At 43.7% G+C, this 15,883-nt stretch overlaps 1 protein-coding gene across 2 annotated transcripts in view; it reads right to left on the bottom strand.

Annotated features, from left to right (window-relative positions):
• klhl29 (kelch like family member 29) overlaps window positions 1–15,883 on the bottom strand; it is a 327,639-nt gene that overhangs the window by 106,058 nt on the left and 205,698 nt on the right. For both annotated transcript variants that reach the window (XM_084083023.1, XM_084083024.1), the window contains one exon: window positions 8,854–8,992. In XM_084083023.1, the coding sequence (XP_083939149.1) occupies window positions 8,854–8,992 (139 nt within the window). The remainder of the gene's footprint in view (window positions 1–8,853; window positions 8,993–15,883) is intronic.

Raw genomic sequence — 15,883 nt, 5'->3', positions numbered from 1 at the left:
ACCCATGCTTAATGTCCCGTGTGAAACAATAATCCACTCAAGGGCAAAATAATGGAATCAGTGCCTCCACAGAATGGGGAGCCTCTGCTATTGTGTCTTTCCCCTGTGGCTCCGGACATCAACATTATGAAAAGAAGCCTGCATTAAGATGGATGGAGGCTGCTCATCTCTGTGTGTGCATGTGTGTGTGTGCATGTGTGTGTGCATGTGTGCGCGCGGGCGTGATCATGTGCATGGGGCACGGCTCTTCCCTTTCACTGTCGGAGCTGGTTTGTTTTCCGTTAGACACTCATGACAATCAGTAAGAGTAACACACAGACAGACAGACAGACAGACAGGATGGACAAGAATGATTACAGTGAACGTGAAGAGAGAGACGAGAAGGAAAGAAAGATAGAGGGAGGGAGGCAGGGTGAGACGGTTCTTCTACAGGTTGCCAGCAGCCATCCTTCTTGGGGAGGGGGTTGGGGGTTGGGGGTTGGGGGTTGGGGGGGGGGGGGGTTGGGGACTGGGGGGTGTTCCGTGACTGTTGTTTAAATAAGGAAATAACCCTCCCCTCGCCAATACCACCACACCTAAACAGAGCCTTTGTCATCAGTAGCCTGTGGTGTATGAACTGAGACATTAGTGGTTTGTTGAGTTGAGATCGCAATCAGGACGGACGCCACAGGGGGGGAAAGGACAAAAACAAAAGAAAAAAGTAAAAAAAAATATTTAAAAAAGTGAAAAAAATGAAATAAAAAAATAAAGAATAAAGACAATGGTATTTGTCTCTGGATGGACAATGGCTGGAAAAACCAAGGCAGTTATACTCTTTAATTCCTCCTGCAAAGCAAAAAGCCACATGGTGTTATTCCACCCTTTTTCCACCCAAAGCCCCGAGGTGACGAGCAGGTAGCACGGACAGGAAGAAGAGGAAGAAAGGAGAGAGAGAGAGAGAGAGAGAGAGAGAGAGAGAGAGAGAGAGAGAGAGAGAGAGAGAGAGAGAGAGAGAGAGCAAGAGAGAGCGAGAGAGGGAAAGAGTAGTCCAGGGTTAAAGCTACGGAGGGAGGGAGTTTGGGAAGACAAGAACAGAAGGGAAGATTTAAAAAGAGAGAGAGAAAAAAAAAGATTAAAAAGAAGAGAGAGAGAGAGAGAAATAAAAACAGAGGCATGCTCATCAACCAGGTCTATTAGTGCAATTGGAACCGGCTAGTCGAGGCCGTTTGTCTTGTCAGAGCACTTTTGTTATGGAAATGACTTTCTGCATCTTCAGAGAGAGGTTTTAGGAGATATTTACGCTGCGTCTGATTGCAGTGACTCAAATTTAAATCGTGGAGAAAAAAAGGAAGTGATGAAGGGAAGGCGCAAGAGAGAGAGAGCGAGAGCGAGAGAGGAGATAAAATAGAGGAAAAATAAAAGATATGTACACTCAGGGAAATAAATGTGTTTGTGAAAAATGCACCACTTATTGAGAAGGGAAAGTCGTGAAATGAGGACTGTCAGTGGAGGCGAGTACATACGCGGGGGCCAGGGCTGAGCGAGGGGGGGGGGGGGGGGGGGGTCGGGGGGATACGGAGCAACACAGATTCCTAATGCATCCCTTCAAACTAACAAAGCTTTACGGGGGGAACACATTTATCTTCTTTTTTACAAAGCCGTTTATTCTGTGGAACGCCATACGTACACGACTAGAGAGAGGCTTACTCAGATAGGACTTGTTTTTTTCTTCCGTCAGCAAGAAAAGTAAGGGGGAAACGGAGGTAATGTGCTCAGTGCACCAAATGAATGTCCTGTTTTGTTTTGTGGGCTTCCTGTGGTGTTTGTGGCGCTATTGCATTACATATGTGACACTACATCGGGGAAATTCATCAGTTGAAGTGGCTCTCTCCACTGGGGTTTTCCAGTGGGACCAAAAGTGTTGCACTGAATATGAAGTCAGGGACAGCGTAGGGACAGCGTACTATAAAACACAGTGTTCCTCTGTTGAATGACCCTGTCAGACTGTCTGCACGCTGTAGAATCAGTGTTCCGGAGAGTGTGGCTCAGGACCCCAAAAGCAGGCCTCCGGCAACTTTTGGGTCCTAAGCCACACTCTGAACACTGATTCTATTTGTATCCTGACTCATAGCAAAAGGGACAACGGGTCGAGGGTGACAACGGGTCGAGGGTGTGATTGTGGAACCCCCGGGTGCGGCTCAAGGGTTTCCATGGAATACGACTGTCACTGTGGACTGCTATTATATTATACAATTATTATATCTGCTATTATCGTTATGGTCATTACAGTTGACTATTTATTGTCATAATAGTCTCTCTCCCCTCTCTCTCTCTCTCTCTCTTTCTCCCTCTCTCTCTTTCCCCCCCAACATGGACAAGGCAGATGGCTGCCCACCCTAGAGCCTGGTTCTGCCTGAGGTTTGTTCCCATTAAAGGCTTGTTTTTCCCTGCCACCGTTGCAAAAAAATGCTTGCTCAGGGCGGCGGGGGGGATCTCTGCTCTACATGTAAAGTGTTTTGAGACAACTTGTTGTAATTTGGTATTTATAATATCATGTATTTCAAATTTAACCCATTAAGAGCGGGAACGCATCTGTGTCATTTTTGGATTTCTTTGGCTATTCAAAAAATAGCAGAAATCCTAAAAGTAAAAAAAAAAAAAAAACTTTTGCTGTTATGCTATTGTGTTACTCAAACCTTTTTTCATGTCAAGGACCCCCAAAATTATATGTATTTTGTCGCGGACCCCATCTCAAACTGTTGTTCCAGGGACCCCACAGAAGCAAAGAGTTCGCTTTACAAAAAAATATATATATTCAAAGATTTGCACAAAATGTTCACAGATGCGTTCCCAGTCTTAATGGGTTAATTGAATCAAACAAGTGGAAAGGGCAGTTACTTACTCGCGCAACTACTTTACTCAATTGAGTAAAGATAATCAGGAGGGCTGTGAGGGAGACTGCACAGAAGAGGAACACACACGTGGGTGGCACTGATGGGGTTCGATTTGTTTAGTGAACTAATCTTCAAACAACTCTACGCAGGCGTTCAGCTTAACGAGCGAGCATTTTTCTTGCACAATATCTGGTCATTACATCTCTCAAACGGCTCATTTTGCAGCAATTTTTGCGTGCACTACCGCACAACTCCATTCAACGAGCTCTTCTATCCTGACGATGAGTATATAAACAACTCCTCGGTAAGATATTTGGGGACTAAACCCTAAAAATACGTCCAGACCGGTCTGAATCAGGGGTTCTCAACCTGTGGGTCGGTGGCCCACTGGTCGGAATGAAGCAGAAGTGAGTGCGGGGATGGGCAGCGGTGTGTGTGGCGTGCCTGGGAGAACAATGCGGTAGTAAGGGCTCAGCTGGAGTATTCGTTCAGGCCCGACAACATAATGGGCTTTAACACAGCTCTCTGGCTCTCTTTGAGTCATAACACACTGTACGACTTTCAGCCAGAGAGAGAGAGAGAGAGAGAGAGAGGGAGAGAGTGCGGGAGTTGAGTTGGAGAGAGAGAAACAAATGGCATAAACGCATGTGTCAGGAGTGCAAGAAAAGAAGATTTACTGAGGCACGGACGAGATGTAGCGGCCGTAAATTAGGGGAGGTGTGGAGCATGCTTATTGAAAAATCCTGAAGGGGGTAGAATGGAATTACCGGAGATGATCTGTCTCACTGCAGCAAAAGGAGAGGGTAAATCGTTTTTTTGGGGGGGGGGGCAAGAAGAACGTGCTTGCACATTCTGCAGCGCCATTACATTGTTCAGGTTTCGCGGAGAGAGATGGCAGGTTGCTGTGTACGGGATACACTATACAGTACGGAGGAGGGGGTTCATGAACTGCAGGCCACATACACATAAAGAACAAAGAGGAGAGCATGAGAGAGAGAGAGAGAGAGAGAGAGAGAGAGAGAGAGTGTGTTATAGGGTGTTATAATTGCCTCGTTTCTGAAACACAATCATTTGTCCTACAAGGTTTGGAACCGTTACATGGTCATAAAACAGATGCAATTTTGGATATGAGCAGTTCATTGAATATGCTGTTCTTATGTCTCTATCGGTGGTTTGGGTTATCTCAAATTGGTGCTGGTTTTCATGCTGCTGACATTTACTGGGGAAATTATTTCTTTTACGAATCTGAAAATGCATCATTAAAATCTGAGGGTAAATGTCAATGCCGTGTCAACATTTGATGAATATTAAAATGCGGAATATTTATATTTATTACCATGTTAAAACATATAACTTCCAATTGAAGATTCGCTTGATGTAAATGCAAACATGCATTTATGTCATTACGTTTCCATTAAATGCATGGCCAGTTGGGCTTAAGTGCTAATTAAACCTTTAATTTTAACCGAGTCATTTAGTGTGTGTGTGTGTGTGTGTGTGTGTGTGTGTGTGTGTGTGTGTGTGTGTGTGTGTGTGTGTGTGTGTGTGTGTGTGTGTGTGTGTGTGTGTGTACGCGCGCGCATGGTCCGGGGAAAATAAGATGAGAGCTGCACTCTCTCACCCTATAATATTACATCTGTACTTTCTCCCTGACTGATGGCAGCCTGCCTGGATAACACACAAGAATTATGGCCCCCATGTCATTTTAATACACACACACACACACACACACTTTGGCATGCAGACACACACACACACACACACACACACACACACACACACACACACACACACACACACACACACACACACACACACACACACACACACACACACACACACACACACACACACACACACACACACACACACACACACACACACGCAGGCATATGTGCATTGCTTTTCAAACACACTGTGTGCGTTCAGCGACTCATGTTTTATGAGGAGTTGACATGCGGTGTGGGCAGCAGAGTGGACGTCCTGCAGAGCCCACGAGGGCTGGAGACAGCGAGAACACCCGAGGAGGACACACGGCAAAATTCAGAGTGTTCAATGTTATCTTTAAAGTCTACAGATGGACACTAATGTTGCTCCTCACGGGGTCCATTTAGTACACTCTGGGTTTCAGGGTGCGGGACGTGTCTCTTTCTCCCTTTCATTCGACCTCGTAAAGACCTGGACGGGGCGGGGGGGGGCGCAGGAGGTCATGTGTGGCATCAGCATAATTCCACATGAACTGAAGGCTGACCTGAGCAGCACTGCGAGGCCATAACTCAGTGACAGACAGGTCCCTGGCTCCCTCTGATCTGAGCTGACCCGGGCAGTGAACCGTCCCCGCCTGGCTGGGCACGACGCCTGAGAAAGCACGATCCAAAATGGCCTCTGTGGTGTCTCTCCCTGCCTCGCCGTATTTAGGTACCTATTTTTAGTCTGTTTTACAGCAGCTTTATTTAGATTGGATAGTAAGGGCGGTCGGTTGGCGCAGGGGGTAAAGTACCTGTTTACCACCGCGGGGAGACCAGGGGTTTGAATCCACCACCGTGCATCCGGTTTGGTGTCCGAGTGTCTATACGAACACATTTAGCCAGTGTTCGGGGGGAGGGAGGCTGGGTGGGGACTGGGGAGGGTGATCTTTATCGTTGCATGTACTCCTAAGGGCCGGAGTCGTGCTTGTCAGTGGAGAATGGTATATATGGTACAGAAGGTATAGGACAGAGTACTCCCGGTGGGGGGTCGTCACTGGCAAGTGAGCCAGTAGAGTACGACAACAGCGGCAACACAGAAATGTGTAGGGAGTGTTAATTGGCATAGCGACTAAATTGGGAACAAAAAGGCGTAAAAAAAAGAATTGGCTACTCTAGATCGGATAGTAGAGAGATACGTACTGAGGGCAAGAAGGGAGAAGGACATGCAACACACGTCTCAAGCCAGAATCAAACCACTCTTCTCTCAGCCTCTTGTTCTGTGCTTTGCCTAGATCTTGCCTTTTGTTCTCTCTCTCCCTTGATTGTTCCCCCTCTCCCTCCCACGTTGACCTTTCAGAGCCGTCCTCTCCCTGTTTGAGTTTGGCTCGAGTGTGGTGTTTGCTTAAGAGAAGCCGAGGTGCCGCGTGCCTCGTAAAAACACGCCGGCAGTTATTGCAAAGGGTGTCATGTTTGCACCACGCAAAGACAGATGATGAAGACTTCACTATGTCAAAATGTTGATGCCTTATACATTACAATTAACAATCAGTGTGACAAATTCATTCGATATTCTCGGAAGTGTGATCTTCGATGAGAAAATGTCTATTTCGGGCCTAATCTTCGGAAGAAATGGCCATGTTCTGACAATAATGTCAAGTAGCATTACAATGAATTAACCAGTTAATTGGAATTTGCTCTATTAAGCTTTCAAATTAAACAAGTAAAATCTATGAATGTAGGCAGCAGCGGGCATGGAGATGAGCTTGATGAAATTCAGCCCATTCCTCTGAGGGCCATGTGTCTTCCTGCAGTATGCTGCCTTATCTTTATGCATAATGCACCTGCAGCTGCAGCTCAGATAAGACGCAGAGACGAAACAGTCCCGTGGACAGCTTGACCAGCATGGCGTCTCCATCTCTCTCCACAGTGACAAAAGTCTCCCAGGATGCTACTGTGGTACTGTCAAGGTCATGGAACGATTCCATTTCTCTTGCTCGTTCTAATGGTCCGAATGTGCGAGCGTGCGTGCGTTTGAGCGTGCATGGCCGCATGTGTGTAGTCGTGCAGTATGCCATGGAGATGAGTGCGTCTTATCATCAACACTAGCACGACTCCAACCTATAGGAATATTTTCTTAACGGGTGCACGGTCTAGAAAGATTATTTTACAAGTCAAAGGAATTGGCAGTACTCACGCAAAGGGTCCTTCAGGTACTCTATTTAATGGACTCTATAAGAGACACCTCAGTTCTGGTATTACGCTGAAGAAGTTTATGTGACAAAATGTGTACGTTGACTGTACTGTAGGCCTGACCCTGACTAAGGATTTCTAGAGTCACCCCAAAACATGTTTAAAAAAAAAAAAAAAAATGCCAATCTCTCAGTCAAATCATGCAAAAAAGATGTTATGCAATAGAGGAACATTCCATTTGGGCTGTAGGGGTGCTTAATGTTTGATTTAACATATACTTGCTTGGTTTCTCCCAATAAATAATGATATATATCCTTGGCAAACTATTAGTTAATTAAAATAACAAACTAGGCCAAACTCTCAGTCAAAATTTTTTTCTTCATAATTCGACTAAGAGATTGGCAGTCGACTCAGACACTCCTCGACTTATTAGTCGACTATTCGAATAATTGAGGTCAGGCCTAGTTTACTGTTAGCTGACCGTGCCTATTACATTAAGTACCTGAAGGACCCTTTGCATTTCAGACTGCAGTTTAGACATGGCTCTGTGGCTTGCTGATAGGGCATGCCTGTACTTTCCTTCGCTCTCTCTCTCTGGTATCTCACCTCTCTTGGTCGTCATCCCCACTGAGTAGGATCAAGTGCATCGGCGAAGAGTGCCGTCCGGCTGCCTCTCCTACAGTTCATAGCAGATAAGCAGCGTGGCACTTCCTGAATTTCCCTCCGGGGATCAATAAAGGTTTTATCTTTATCTTATCTTATCTCTCTGATGAGCGCGCCATGGAGGCCACGTTGCTGTGAGGCAAAGTGCCACAATTCTCAGAGGCCTTACAGCTACCGCTAGCGATTCTGTCTTTCTGTCTGCCTCTCTCTCTGTCTGTCAGCGTGCTCCTAGAATCTATAGAATCTAGAAGCACGCTGATCTAGGACCTAGATCAATCGATCTGAATACACCTGCGAGGCTCTGAAACAGGGACGAAGGCGTTAGGGATTAATATTATTCCTTCTTCCCAGCAGCTAAGGATATATGAAGTCACAGATGTGCGTGCCCACACATATCGGAGTGACCCTTATGTAAAACTTTGCACAGCTGCCACACACACACAAAGCTGTATAGTGTACACACACACACACACACAATCACATATGCATGCACATACAGACAGACAGACAGACAGACACACACAGACACACACAGACACACACACACACACACACACACACACACACACACACACACACACACACACACACACACACACACACACACACACACACACACACACACACACACACACACACACACACACACACACACACCAAGAAGCCCAAGAAGAGAAAACATGTCAGAGCAGTCTATTAGGGGGAAATGCTTGGGTTGCAGATCAGATGAAGACATTAGTGAAGGTTGCTACTAAGGCTAAGCTGGGGTTCATTAAAGCTAGCTTAGAAGTGCATTTACTTTATCTCTTCTCTACATCCCTGAATCTTCCGGCATCTTTTTCATTTCACTAACTCTACTTATTAGCATATGAAAGGTTTTAATTTTCCACCAAAATAAAGGATAGTAGCTTGAGGAGAACAGAAGAGGCATCATGGCTTTTGTCAAATCACCTCCCAAAGTGCAGAATGTGGATTTTTTTTGTAAGTTAAAAAAAAAACTAAAATAAATAAATAAATAAAAACAATCCCCAGTCATGGAACGTGTGTGTGTGCGCTGTTCATAAAAAAAAATGGAAATGCTGGTTAATTCGCTCTACATGGGGAGGAAAAATAAAGACGAGGAAGTTGACCTTTTTGTTTCATGTTTTCGTATAGCGTGTTTTGCGATATACATTCAATTTGAGGCGGGATCAGGTGGAAGGAAGGAAGGAAGGAATGGCTGCTGGCACCTTTGCTAGGAACCAAAAGGTCTTCACATACCTGCAAGAGAGAGAAGGGGGAGGAGGGAAAGAAAATAAATGAAAATAAAATAAATTAAAGGGGGGAAAAAAAACAAAGGAATAAGAAAAGAGAAGAAAGAGAAGCGACACAAATGCGCCCTACAAAAAGAACAGATTGGATCAACAGCTGGTGGGAGGAGAAGAGTTGAGAAGGCAAACCTTTTCACCAGGTCCTTGAAATACAAGCTGCAGGAAGCTAGAACATTTTGGTGCACTTCAAACTCTTTTCCTTCAACAATAATTTTCAGGTCTGTAAAGTCTTTCGCTCTGCGCTGCAGGTTGAGCTCCTTCAACATCTCTGTAGAGGAAGAAAACAACAACAAACAAAAAAAGAAAGAAAGAAAGACAAAGCCATATTTTGTTTTAGAATGTAGAATTCTATTCTCTCTCTCACTCTCTCTCTCTCTCTCTCTCTCTCTCTCGCACACTCTCATCCTTCCGTTCTTCTGTACAGTACGCACAGTAGCAATGTGACAAGGAACAACATGGAAAAAACAAAATGGCAGAAAAATGTGCAAATTTACAAAGAACACAACATTGCTTTTTATCAAAACGATATTATTCGTTGCATGTCAGAGGAAACATTAATGAACATCTGTCAAACAGTTGAGCATCAACAACCAAAATAGGTGTGTGTGTGTGTGTGTGTGTGTGTGTGTGTGTGTGTGTGTGTGTGTGTGTGTGTGTGTGTGTGTGTGTGTGTGTGTGTGTGTGTGTGTGTGTGTGTGTGTGTGTGTGTGTGTGTGTGTGTGTGTGTGTGTGTGTGTGTGTGTGTGTGTGTGTGTGTGTGTGTGTGTGTGTGTGTGTGCGTGCGTGCGTGCGTGCGCGCGCGCGCGCGCGCGCGCGCGCGCGCGCCCACCTCCATTCAATAGGCTAAAAATGACCACATTATGTTCAGTGCTGTGCTGAGGAATATTCTCTAGAACTTGTAAATTCTCCAGCCTATTGCATTGGACTTGTGCAAATTTACACTTCAGCACCAGAAAATTCAACCAAGGAAACCGCCCCAAGATTAATAACCGATGTGGGCTGAAAACAGAGACTGCGTCAATGCGTTATTCATAATTCAACAGCGTTTGTTTGGTTTTCTTGCTGCTGTCCTGGCCAGGGTACAAGTTGACCTTCAAACGTCACTCAGTAGGAAAACAAAAAAACAACGGCTGCTCCCCAAATCCCAAAACCCACATCACTCTGTCTCTTTCTCTTAGAGAAGTACAGTGGTTCCCTTTGTCTTTTCCTCGCTGAAAAGGAGACGGAAAGTATATATATATATACACAGTATATACATGTATAGTAAGAGAGACCGGAACAAGACAGAATCTGAGAAAATAATGCTTGGAGCGATCAAAGCAGTGTTTCTGTTGAAGGCCACAGTGCCCACACTGCTTTCTTTAATATGATGCCGCAGTACGTTGTTGGACCGAGCCCTCAGCCCTACGGTAACGCTGGGTCGTAGGCGCTTGTTTCTCTCTGTGCCTTAATGAGGCACCATGAGGGGACGCTAAGAGTGGGAACCAGCAGGAGGCCGACCACTCCGTTCTAAAGCCCTCGGAGCAGTACTGTGAACAGTACAGTTCCGTTAATTGCCTATTGAGAAATTTGCCACTAAAACCGAGCACCAGTAGCAAGATGGTAATAGCAAGCTACAGGACATGAAAACAACAGCAAGTGCTGCATGTAGGATACAGAAAGTAACCATACGCCTATAGAGGATGTATTATTAATTTTAATGGAAAAGGAACTTGCCTTTGGAACACTATGAAGTACACACAATGATACACGCCACTTTGGGTCATGCCAACAACAACGATAGGTGTGATATAATTCACAGTATGTCACAGCTTCTTCTGTATTATTGCTTTCCTTAAACTTGAGTAAATGTTGTACTTGGGCCACAAAACGGATAAAGGATAAACATACACACACACACACACACACACACACACACACACACACACACACACACACACACACACACACACACACACACACACACACACACACCATAAAAAAAAACTAAACAACACAATCCTGAAATCCCAAAACACTTCACTGCAAATTAAGAAAATAAAATAACTCAAAACTCATACTCAGCTAAAGTTACAATGTCATTGCAGATTTCGTTATAAAACTATTATCCTGATCCATAACAAAGTCCAAACCTTACTTCTATAAGCTTACGCCCCTCTCATATCTAAAAACAACATGTGTAGCAGAAGGCTGTTCCACAACATGGCAGTGTAAAAAAGCAGTGTAAAAAAGGCTGGCTACATAATTATTCACTTGAGACACTTTACATGAACACAGACTGGCTCTGGTATGATAGTTATGCTGAGTATGGACAATTGTTATCTGAGAACAAGTATTGAGGAACGTACCCATTTATGTAATTGTACATACGTATGACGCAGCTTCTGTTGTCCTACTCTGCTGAACTGGCAGTAGTCCTATACCTTTCTGAATTCATCACTTCCTAATTGTGTTTGAGAGGGTACATTTAACAAATACCAAAGCTATTGTGTTGCATCACCTGCAGTTTGTTCCTAAGTTTACCCGTCAAACCACTGTACCAAGCAGAACACACATACTGTTATCAAAATGACACTGTATCAATGATGACACGAGAAGTTTCTTAACAGAAACATCAAAAAGCCCTGTTCTTGCAAAACAGGAACTTGAGTTTGCTGGCACACTTAGATAATATTTTAGCAGCAATGGATTCACAGGAGAATGCCTGTTCCAATATTACTCCTAAAAATGAGACACTTTTTGTCTCAGATTCAATTTCAGCTCCATTATAGGAGACTTCCAACGTATTTGTTCTTGACAGCTTCTCTACTTAGTTCCAAACAGGATTGTCTCGCTTTTACCCAGATGTATTGAAAGCGTGTTATCTATGAGCCACTCTCTTACACTTTCTAATTCATTACTAACAGTGTCTTCAATCATTCCCAGATACCAGTAACGCAGAATCATACACATACAGTACAACAAGAGCTTACATTTCACCGCCGCTGGCTGGCTGCATAAGAAATAAAAGAGGCCCTAGAAAGAATAGAACCGAAAATTGCGTTTGTAGCGAGGCACACACACCACCACATCCTGGGAGGAGTTGGGACCTGCAGATTCGGGCAGAAACAATCGTCCCTGCTATATCAGTGGTACGGCACGACCTTGGGAGCTTTAGTGTGGAACGCTGAGCCTGCATGCTGACATCGGCTTCACCAGTCAGTCGCTTAAAACAGACATGGGGTACCGAGCAGTGTGGCTGCAGATTCATTCTCTGCCTCAAACGTACGGCATAGCAAGTGAGGCGGCTTCACTGTCGGGTGTAAAACCGGGAAGTCCAAAACCGTTACTTTCAGAAAATACTTTCGACTAATGTTCCAATCAATCTAATTAATTTAGCTTTCGTTTTCTTTGGTTAAATAATATTGGTTATAATTTTAACTTCCATCCAACCTGGCATCCCTATTTTGGGCATGTCATTATAGGTGAACCTAAAATTATATATATATATATATATATATATATATACATACATATTTCAAAGACTAGGCTATTTTCACTACTTTTGCATGACACTGTCATATGAAAAAGTATAAAATAGGGCTTAAAAAATGTGTGTCCCCACATATCTGGTTAGTAATTTAATGTGGGGCCACTGATCAGACTAGACTGATCAACCCCTGGCAGCCACACAGACATACATGTAGCGTAGGGTTGTTGTTTTTTCCCATAATCATCCTGAAAGTGATGTGTTCAGAGACAGATTCAAAGCAGGGATTTAATTAACCTGAGATGACACTCGGCCCTCCATTTGGCTTTCATTTAGCTCCTTTCATTCTCCCGCACTGACTGGCACAGGGAGCTCAGTGCTGAATTAATAGAGCAGATGAAATTATACAGTACTAAGAGCCGCTTTTAGAAAAAGCTTCATTTTTTTCCCCCGCACCTCCAAGCAACACATGCTTTTCAGAGCTATCATATGTCAGGGGCAAAGAAAACAAAAACAACTCGGCTATTACTGAAAAGTGTCTCACAATAAATACATCGAGAGAGAGAGAGAGAGAGAGAGAGAGAGACAGAGAGAGAGAGAGAGACAGACAGACAGACAGAGAGTCTATGGACATGCAAGCAACACAAACACAATGGCCATGGCCATTAGATTTGCCCTCCATCCCTCCCCAGTCGCCTGCATTCCGCTCCATTGCTAGTTGTCAGTTGGCTAGCTATCTGATTACTGTGTGGGCGCTGACTGTGAATGGTGAATACATAGTAGTTTGGAGTTTGCATTAGGCGAGTCTCCGGCAACCGATATGGCTCTCACCTCCAATCTGCCGCATCGCATACCATCCATTTACCCCTGAGACTGTGAATTGAGGAGAAAGGGGGGAAGCGAGACCGGAGGGAGAGAAAGAGAACTCCGGTTGTCAGCAAACAATGGCCGCCTCCCTCGGAGCCATGTGGACACACCTGAATGGCTGATGGATAAAGCTAATTATGCCATCTTGGGGGCGGATCAGTGTGCACCCTAGAAAAACTCATCACTACGAGGGACCATGAAACTGAACGTGGCGTCCCCATTCTCCACTCCCCGGGCTGGAGCGTGGTGAGGGAGGCACAGCCAATTTCAATAGGACCACAGCGCTTCTGAAACACCAAAACGTCTCAATACTTCTAAAGGAAAAGGGGTTGAGGACCGTCACGTTTTTGCAGCAGAAAAAAAAACCACACACACACACACACACACACACACACACACCCACACACTCACACACACACACGGACACACGGACACACACGGACACAGACACACAGACACACCAAGGGGGATAAAATAGCGCCATGATTTGTTTTGCAGGGGGTATATCTGGATGCGATTCTCACAGGTGTTGGCATACTCCATAACGGAGGGACTGTATCAAGGACTGCACACTGCGCTCAAAACACAGTACATGAGTTGTTTACTACAAGCCCTGAGCAGTTTACAACAATAACACCTCATGCTGGGTTTGCGTGATTGGCTGAAATCCTGAAATGCTCAGCGGGTGGGACGAGGTACCAACTCTGCTGCTCGCCCTAGTAACCCCACACAGCCGTCAAACAGCTCTGGACGCTGTAAGCCAATGGTGTGCTTAGACCCCGTTTCCAGTAGCCAATCAAAGCTTGTTCTGCATCTGTGCCGTGAGGCACAGATGCAGAACTCTGATTGGTCTGGGGGGCTATCGAGAGGGCCTTTGGTTACTGAACTTGGAGCCATTTTGGGGTTTTGTATTCTACATTCATTCTTACGTGTGTTAAAACCGCCATTTTAGTTTTACACCATGGTGGGAAAAATCATGAAATCAAAATATGAGGTTCGAATTGATAAGGTCCAGGTTCATGCATAGATTCTTTCTATTAAGAATGACACAAAGGAAACTCGATGACGGTACTCTGACATGAAATGTAAGAACGGGCACTAAAACCATCTTTGACCACAACCAATTTGCTCCATTTTGTACCAAAATATCCTCTAAATATTATTGTATTCTTGTGTTATGTTGTTACAAATTCCTTAAATTGTAGGCAAACATATACAGGCAAATAAATACATACTGTATTGAGCTTTAAATTAGGTAGGTATGGGAGATACTACTTACATAAATCAGATCTTAATGTTTATTAAATATTATTAAAAACGAATTCAGAATTTAAATACAATAAATAAGAATCATTAACCACAGTATGACGGTAAATCTTTGATCATAATAAAGACTTTGTGTATAACAAATGAATACAATTAAAATCAAAAAGAAAATGTTTCTGTGTGTGCGGCTGTGTGTTAAGTATGTGCATGTGTACGTACAATACAAGATTCCTTATTTGTTAAGTTTTCGCTTTAAGACACATAAAGATTTATCCAGACACCAGCAGAAGCGGAAAATCGCGGATAACTAACATTCCTGTGTCCTTAAACCTGCTCATGTACAACACAGCGGTACTACCGTACATGTGGAATACAATTCAATACAGGCCACGGAGAGTGTATGTGCATATACTGTACATATACATATATACAGGGGAAAAATGCAATCAGGTAAAAAGGAAATGGGAATCTAAAATAGAAAATGGAAAACATATTAATATCAAGTGATATAAATGTTTATATATAATGTATATACAGTATACAGTAGTATATGCTAGGGGTGTGCCGAATTTCACGATACGATACACGATATTGGGCTCACGATATCGATACGATATATGGCACTTTTTTATTATGAAAATATATGGGGGGGGAAGCAAATGCAAACAAATATTTCTGTTTTTGCATTATTATTATTGCAAAAAAGTCTCTATAAAATTATATATATATATATATATATATATATATACTGTATGTGTGTATATATACACTGTTAAGTTTCACACGCACGCGCGCGCACACACACACACACACACACACACACACACGCGCATATAAGTCATATACAGTATACTGTGCATGTCTCACCCTAGTAGGCCAGTGTTGTGGAGTATTCATAGGATCTTGACGCACATCGACAGAGCATTTTACGGTGTGTACCTTGTTGACACATTCTGAATGCATCACAACAAGTGCACCTTTACAGATGTCCCCGTCGTCACAAACCATCATGCATGAGCAAGAATCAGTGCTACTGCACATTACATGCTAGCTTAAAGTCTAAAATCCTTCTGGCCTTGCCATAAAAATAAACTTCCTACTGGAAGTCTTCTTTCTTAAAAGGTAGGGTAAGTGATTTTCCTTGGTTAAAATAAGTGTTAAATAGCTCTATATTCTGATACTACTCATTGCTATCCACAAGTTTCCTAGGGCATTGTGGGCATCACTTCCTGTTTATTTGATCCCTGATACCTGATCAAATCGACAGGAAGTGATGCCCACAATGCCCTAGGAAACTTGTGGATAGAGTGTTTGTTCAGTAACAGGAGTATCTCTCAAGCTCTATATTAAACAGAAAATGCTTTTTTGGGTCGGGATACCAATTTTATCCAATCAGGATAGAGAACTCATACAGGATACAGATTTAAAACAAGTTAAATTGGAAGTGATGACACAAAAAAAAAATCAGACAAAATTGGAAATGGAACACTATAAAAATGAAGCTGATAAATGGGTACTCTCTCCTGATGGCTGAAATATTGCAACCCATCTGAAAAC

This window comes from Gymnoscopelus microlampas, assembly GCF_963454915.1.
Source record: "Gymnoscopelus microlampas genome assembly, chromosome: 16".
In the NCBI taxonomy this organism is placed as follows: Eukaryota; Metazoa; Chordata; class Actinopteri; order Myctophiformes; family Myctophidae; genus Gymnoscopelus; species Gymnoscopelus microlampas.
This window is presented reverse-complemented; position numbering and strand designations above follow the sequence as displayed.